The following is an 8,026-nucleotide window of genomic DNA, read 5'->3' as shown; positions in this document are numbered from 1 at the left end:
CTTACAATTAAAGTATGGAGCTCTAGTATGAAATGAATGAACTCCATATGATCAAATTCTTAGAGAAAAAAGATCATTTATCTATCAACTTTCTGACTATTGTTTTTCAAGTACTCTCAAGTTGAAGCTCCATTAGAGGTCAAGAGAAAAAACGAGACATTTTTTTGTGACGGTGATGTAATATTAGACCAAAAGTTCTTGTTGAGGAAAGTTGCTCAATTTCGGATAGTATAGGGACAATTTTGACCCCTTTGATGACTATATTTTGTAAGTGTAAAATTTTTTACGTCATTTTAAGCTTGAACAATTTATCAAAAAAAACTGATTATGAAATTTTGTTATACCTAAAATGTTTGCTCAAGAGTGCAAATTTGATCACTAAATTTAAAAAGTTAGACACAACTTCAACATTGTTTGAACCTTACGAAGATGGACTTGTACAATTCACTTTGTTTCAACGTAATAAGATTTTGTTAAACTTCATAACTATTTATAATCAAGGTTTAATTTCTCTTTCATTCCGCAATCGTTTATGAAGCTTCGCACAGGTCCCTTGATGATTTTAATTTCTTTTTTGCATGAAATACTTTTTTTTTTGTATATATATAATATAATAGATGAGTTCACAATTCCAATGCCACTACAACAAAATATGCTTTTAGAGGCAATTAATTTATAATAACTTAATCGCCGCTAATTATATCTAGAGTCAATTATTACCTAAGCAATACCAAACTTCATCCCTAATAATAAATGCGCTAAAGCGCTTTTACTGATCCTTGGATCTAATGACATTAACCAATTTATAAATATTTTTGTGGCAATAACTATTGCCGCTAAAAGGAAAATATATTGCCATTAAAAGTCTTTTTTGGTCTAGTGTGCGATAATATTTTTTTTTTTTTTTTAATCTGTTCATTTCATAAACTATTTGTAATCAATCATCTTGAAGTTTGAATAGTTCCATCATAGGTATGTCGAATAAATCGAAAGTCTAGTTAGGTTGAAACAGTAGTATCCTCGTTGGAAGTATGTCAAAAGTCAATTGATGCAATAATTCTAATCCTAACTTTAAAAGGTCATTTATTATTCTCTCCTAAGACCTATATGTCTAAACACTTCTATAAAAAATAAAAATTTCCTATTTATTTCCTTCTTCCTTTCTCTTATTATATATTCTATTATTTATTTATTTTTAATTCCAAATGCATCGACAAGTTTCAAATCTGTTGAGCTTTTTGCGCCGCAGATAAAATAAAAAACAAATCAAGATAACAACAACAACAATTAAAAATAAGCAGCAACATGAATATTCAATAAGTTGAAAGATGATGATATTTAATAATTTCACAGGCAAATCTACCACCAAACATTAATTTCACAAAAGAACATTTCCAATATCTATAACATTAATTTCGAAAACATGTTTGGAACATAACACCTCCAAGACTTTTTGTCCTACACTGAGTACGTGATCTAAGTCAGAAATATTCTACTAACTTAATAGTAAAATATATATACAAGATTACAGAAGTCACATGTTTGAAAATAAGTCATGGTAAAGGTATCAATATTCAAGATTGTTAGGTACATATGTTTATTTATATCCTTACAGGGTCTCTTTGTTTTCTTGCATTTAGATAGTCAGTGGTGACATATTTGTAGAATTAGTAATATTGTGAACCATACCTAATAATAATTTAAATGGTTAGAGAACAAATATTTGTATTTATTTATTTGAAATTTACAACGCACTCTCTCACACAGGGATCTGTATATCTTGCCCCAAGCGAAGTCAGGAAACACCGCTTTACCGAATTCTTTCACTAAATATGTACATAGAAATAATAAGTAAAATGAAAATATTGGATATAACTATAAAATATGATAACCTTTGTCATTAAAGTAATTTATTTATTTGTTCACTCATTTAAATATCGACGCCTCTTAGGAAAAATCTTGCATACACTACTGCTCTCACGTGTAAACATTTTTTTTACCAAATATGTGACGGTAAAACTCGAATACTTATCTGTTCTGATGTCATAAATTGAGTGAATTATCTCATTTTAAATTGTAAAAAATGATAACATTAATTTTTTTTATTTTAAACATGCAACAACATTGATTTGCATGCATTATGAGTTTAACAAGTTAATGATAAAACTTTTATGATGGTTTAGTCACAATTTTTTTTTTTATGAATTTCTTATTTATTGCTTAATGTCTTTTTTTTCTTGGCCACAATCAATCCCAAAATTTATTCTTCTGAATTTCTTAATTCCAGCAAGAAATGACCTGTTTTGCTCTATCAAAACAACTAATTGACTTTAATTTTTCAATATTCCACGATATCTTCTACCAATAAATTAGATAAATAATACTGCTTTATAGAAAAAGGGAAAATTAGTTTAGGACATGACATATAGTGCCAAGTTGCCAAATAGTCCAACAACTGATTTATCTATTGTGCGGACCAGCTAAGACATTTTTTGTTTTTGGTGCCTTTTTCTCTCTTTAACCTATACATACATATTTGTGTATGTTTCTTTTCTTGTTTTCACTTGTCTATTTGATGTGGGGTGGTGGGGTTAAGGGTTTAGTCCATATATTAGACCTTGAAAATGCAAGATTTTGGCAAATCTTGGACCCCACCATTGTTATATACATACATTTGCCTACTTTTTCCAAAAAAATGAACGTGGCTTACGCAACCCACCACCCCTCTTATTTGAACCCCATTAGTTGGTTTTAAGTTTTAGTCCTTTTTTTTTTCCCATTTGTCCATATTTATTTGTTTGGTTTGGTTTTCTTGTTATAGAATCAAGATTTGTCTAAAAACAGTTATTTGTAGTTGGAAGAGTTGAAAGTGGTGGTGGAGGTTTCTTCCATGTGCTATACTTGGTAGAAGTAATTTTTTTTTTCTTTCTTTCTTTTTATTTCTTTATTAGACAAAGTTTCTTGCTTTTCTTTCTCTACTTTGTGTTTAAAATAGACTTTTTGTGGGACTAATTTTACATCTTATCTTGTTTAGTTGCAGTTTTTGTGGGTAGGCTTGAAATTGACTAGCAATAAGTTGTCTGAAGAAGATTGGAAGAACCAAAAAGCTTGATCTCTGTGGTGAATTTGAAGTGGGGTTTCATTTTTTTGGAGGTGAGTTGGAAGTTAAGCTTTGATTTTACTTCTTATGTTTGGACTTTGTTGTCTTGTACTTTGCTTACTGTTTGTTGGACTGTTTGGTTGGAAATGTTGTTATGTTTGCATTACTTTTCAATTTGTCTAGCAATTGTTTATACTGCATTTCTGATAATAAGTGGGAATCTTAATTTTCTTTCTTTTCCATAATCATGAATATATCCTAGATGACTGTTTGGAGTTAGATTGTATTAAATATGATGCTGATAAAGGAAGAACAACTACCTTTGGAGTTTTGGGCAAAGGGTTGGTTCTTGAAATGCAATTAGGATCTGCTTGAGCTCTATGAGATATATAACACTGTTCTTTAATCCTTCTGTTTCACTGTTTGTGTCTCTCCCAGCTATTGGGAACCACAAGATTTTGCTGAAAGTTCTAATAAACCTCTATGGTGTAGATTTCTGTCTTTGTAAGTCTCATGAGAACTTGTTTGTTGCCAAAGAGTTGATCTTTGTTGAACTTGCAGCCGCTACCCTTTCTGGTGCGCACAGGGTAAACCCCTACCCTGCTCCTGTGCAATAGCCCGCAAGCCACACAGGAGAGATAATCCGCACTAGGCAAGCCATGTGCGACGATCTCGACCCAGAAGGCAAATCCCCTACTTTCATAGGTAGGGGGTTTCGAACCTGAGACCTCAATTATGAAAGCCCCATGCTCAACCAACTGAGCCACCCTTGTGGGTGCCAAAGAGTTGATCTTTTTTCTCCTTTTCAACAACAACATACCCGCTGTGATCCCACAAGTGGGGTCCGGGGAGGGTGGGGTATACACAGACCTTACCCCTACCTTTGTGAGCTAGGGAGGTTGTTTCATTAGACCCTCGGCCTTTTTTTGTTCTCTTTTTCTGACGTTACAAAGTCTGGGACTTATTTTTATACAGGGTTGTAACTCATTATTTGATCAAGTTTTAATCTTTGGAGTATTTTAAGTGGTAAAGATTCTATCTGTTGATTCATGCCTGAAAATTCTTATGCACCAACTGTTTGTTCCATTTGATTTCAGGATATTTCCTGAAATAAGAATTGGAACGATACAATTGCTGGTGGATTTTGGTCTCTCTGTATAACCATACTTAAACAGGGGAAGGCGAAAGAAGAAAGTTCTTTTTATCTGCTTTCTAATGTTTAATCACCTTAGAGGTGGAATATGGAAAACAGAAACATGGACAAGGATGGCCCTAACAAGGAAGAACAAGCAGAGGAGAATAGTTGTTTGTCGAAAGGATCAATAAAAGAGTTAGAACCACAGCACCTACTTAGACTAGGAAACCCACCTTTTACTGGAAATTGCACCCAGAAATTGTTCTTTCATAGTTCTCTTGGCTTACAAAATAAGCTTCTGAAGCATATAATAACTTTAGACGAAAGATACTTCCTTCGCTGCCTTGAATTGGTACACATCCATTCCACATGCAATTTCTCTTCAAACATGCAAATCTTATCAAAGAGTTCAGGTTCTACAGAGGTTAGAAACGAAAATATCTGCACAAATAATGGCAATCTGGCGATTGAATGTCCTCAAGCTGCGGGGACCGAGAGTTATGTCCCCGACTCTTCTGAGGAGTGGATTCTTGGTGCAATAACTGGTAGTAAGAGTATGCTGAACATTTTAAAGAGTCCTTTACTTAATCAGTTGGGATCTGTCAACAAGGAAAATATACATGATAGTGAAGAAGCCACAGTTTTTTCTGATTTCATGAGCTCTCCCGGTGGTCCGGAATATCAGGCATATGGATCTGAGCACGTACACAGAAGGGTTCTTTCTGTATCTAGTACTACAACTTCGACATGCTCGGACCAATCTTGTCTTTCAGCAGCTGCCCCTATTTCTCAAGGAATGCTCCAGAGGAGATGGAAAAACGGTTTACCACATTATGTCTTTTCCGTAGATGGTAAAAAGGATGTGTATACAGCTGATTTGCTGAAGATTGACTCGCCTGATGATAAGTTTCTGGATTATGTTTACACATTTCATTCAAGACCAGAAGGCAAAAAGGAACGTGCCTTAGGGGAGTCACATCTTGTAGGTAAAATGACGGTGTCAACTTCAGTTACACTTAGCTCAACCAAGTTGGAGATTATGGAGACCCGATTTGTTGTGTTTGGTTCCATGGATCAATATATGAATGAGATACAAGCAAGTCATATCCTCAGGAAGAACAACAAAAGATTGGCAAAGAAAGTAACAGATGTGTTCAGAACTAGTCAGTCTTATAAGCAGAGAAGCTTATCTCAGTTCGGCGGAACAAGTGCCATTCTTGAAGATGCTTCTTGGACGCCATCGATAGATATGTATGATGATTACCATTCGTGCGGCAATGCTTTTCTAGATCAACAAATCCCGCCAAATTTTGAGTTGGCTGCCATTGTTATGAGAGATCCTATTTTTGACAACTCTAAGGAGAAAGAGACGGGTGGCTGGGGTATGAAGTTTCTCAAGAAATCCCCTACTGAAACTAAAAATGCACCTCCTGGTTCACGTGGTAACAGTGAATGCTCAACAAGCATGGATGTTATAGTTCCAACTGGTTTTCATGGTGGGCCTAGAAGCATACATGCTGGGCCGTCAAGCCTGTTGGAGCGGTGGAACTCCGGTGGGCACTGTGATTGTGGAGGCTGGGATGTCGGGTGCCCCCTCACAGTTCTTAAAACTGGAAATGAAGCTTCATCACAAACTACATCCGGAGAATGCCAAACTTTTGATCTCTATATACAGGTCTGTCCTTTGGCGTGTGCATCTTTTGATGGGCCTTTTTCATTTTGGACCCGTCGGCTGAAATTAATTAAGGTCGCTAGCCAAAATATACAAAATTTATACACTGATTATGTATATTATATGTATATTTATGTAAACAATATCTGTATGATATGTATATTTATACTTAATAAACAAAACCTATACATTTCCTGGCTATTTTGTAATCAGATCACCAAAAGGCATTGGACTGTAATTCTCTCTTTAACATCTCCACTCTTAGCTCTCATTTCTAGTTTCTGATAAAGCTGTCTTTGCAACTATGCGTTTAAATAAGTGGAGCACTGAGATGTCACTAACCAATTTTTTCTCCCCGATTTTGCAGGGTTCAAAACAATGTGCACCAGTCATGAAAATGTCAAATATTCATGATGGTTTGTATTACATCCATTTTCATTCGACTTTATCAGCTTTGCAGGCCTTTGCCATAGCTGCTGCTTTCATTCATAGACATAGTCCCTTTCTACGACCGAAACTGTACAGGAAGTGAAGTAAGAGGACTTAAGTATGATATCTGTTGTTATAGTTCTCTGCTTTTAGAAAAGTTTTCAGAAAAATTGACCGTTAGAAATGGTTCAAAGATATCACATCTGATTTTGTCTCATGTTCATTAATTTATCTTAGCTGGCAGAATATTAGATAGGAAATTTGTTAGCTCACGTTATCATTTTGTTAGTGTAATGAATGATACGCGTTAGAAGCAGTGTTCACTGTACAAATCATGTATTGGATGGGGGAATCCATTTGTACCGTAAAAGTTGTTTAAGTTACTGAAACATACTGATTTTCGAGTGGTTTGTTCCTTTGATCTTTAGTGCAACTTTCAGGCATCAATTGAAACTTCAGTCATGTTTCAATCTCGGCTATCATTGCTTGTAAGCAGGACTTGGAATTTCCTTTCTAATTTTCAAAATTGTCAACTTCCTTGCCAATTCTTTAGTCATGTAAGTAGTTTGATAAGCAAAAATGTCAATGAAATTTAAAGTTGCCTCTCTCTCGCTCTCTCTCTCATATTGGTTTTGGCATGTGTGAGTTCAGTGTAGACAATATTGATGGATCACTGCATTGTTATGTTTTCTTACACATGTTCTTGGAACTCATTTAAGATCATATACTGAGTGTCAATGTTAAACTCAATCTAACTTTCTTGTGTTAATCATGCTGGAAAATTCGACATCTGATTGAAACCCTTTGTGGATTTTCTGTATTCACTTTGGTAGTTCTCAAAGATATCTCCTGTTATTGGGTGGTTAGACTCTGGATTATGTTACATTATGGGACTTCAAGTGGGATGTCATTCTGTTTCTTTATGTTTATGTTGCAAGTGTTCTCATGCGAATTCTGCTTATGTTAATTGCAGCATTGAGTGCTAAGTACTTCGATTAATAGTTTACAGAATTTCTAGAAAATGAAATAAGTTTTTCTTTTCTTTAGAGTAAGATTCTTTGTTTGCTTCTTTCGTTGGACTTGGTGGGTGAGTGGCCGATGTTATGAAAGCAACAGAGGCTTATAAGGGAAAGGAAAAAACAAATGTGTGCCAATATGCATGACTTGAAGGGCTGAAGTAATAAGTTTACCATCACATTTTAGTGGCGAATTAATGCAGGTGCTATTTTGAGCGAATTGCTTTCGGCTTGAACTATGTATACATATATGAAGAGACGTAAAACACATACAAATAATTAGGTACACTAATTTTGATTCACTAGATCTAAATACAAGTTTCGTATTTGATCAAATTATGGATGAAAATGGGCCCCAAAAAAACAATTTGTAGCTAGGGGATTATCTTTGATATCCTTTTTCTTCTTACTTTCATTATACAGTAAAGTTTTGAGGTAATTGTGGTTGGTCCTTTCTAGCATGGTCAGTACAAGCACAATGAAACTTAAATCATTAATATATGACGCCTTGCTTAAGGTAATAATCAGCTTCAATGTTTGCTCGTCACCTTTCTAAATTCTAATGAGTTGTTCGTTGATTTTAAGCCGGTGGCACATGCAAGATTTTTATGTGGGGTTTGGATTTGGGGCTATAGAGGTTCTAAATCTTTTTATTTCCCAAATTGATCATGAAT

The 8,026-nt window shown here is 34.7% G+C and overlaps 1 protein-coding gene across 3 annotated transcripts; it reads left to right on the top strand.

Annotated features, from left to right (window-relative positions):
• Positions 1-2,569: 2,569 nt before the first annotated feature.
• Positions 2,570-6,757, top strand: LOC132038300 (uncharacterized). 3 transcript variants are annotated; one of them, XM_059429059.1, is made up of 4 exons: positions 2,570-2,904; positions 3,035-3,153; positions 4,198-5,910; positions 6,275-6,757. In XM_059429059.1, exons 3-4 carry the CDS (start codon positions 4,342-4,344, stop codon positions 6,437-6,439), a joined length of 1,734 nt encoding a protein of 577 aa, XP_059285042.1. In that variant the 5' UTR covers positions 2,570-2,904; positions 3,035-3,153; positions 4,198-4,341; the 3' UTR covers positions 6,440-6,757. The 3 variants fall into 3 exon arrangements, with proteins under 3 accessions (XP_059285042.1, XP_059284991.1, XP_059285080.1); XM_059429008.1 differs by having other exon boundaries at positions 2,570-2,910; XM_059429097.1 differs by lacking the exon at positions 2,570-2,904 and having other exon boundaries at positions 2,934-3,153.
• The last annotated feature ends 1,269 nt before the right edge of the window (positions 6,758-8,026 follow it).

The sequence above is a fragment of the Lycium ferocissimum genome, chromosome 1, assembly GCF_029784015.1.
Source record: "Lycium ferocissimum isolate CSIRO_LF1 chromosome 1, AGI_CSIRO_Lferr_CH_V1, whole genome shotgun sequence".
NCBI classification, from domain to species: Eukaryota; Viridiplantae; Streptophyta; class Magnoliopsida; order Solanales; family Solanaceae; genus Lycium; species Lycium ferocissimum.
The sequence above is the reverse complement of the archived record's forward strand: the minus strand, read 5'-3'. Positions and strand labels throughout refer to the sequence as shown.

Coding starts and splice junctions, on each gene's coding strand:
- LOC132038300 (XM_059429059.1), top strand. CDS start 4,342: ATGGAAAACAGAAACATGGACAAGGATGGCCCTAACAAGGAAGAACAA. Junction 5,911..6,274: donor CTTTTGATCTCTATATACAG/GTCTGTCCTTTG, acceptor CCGATTTTGCAG/GGTTCAAAACAATGTGCACC.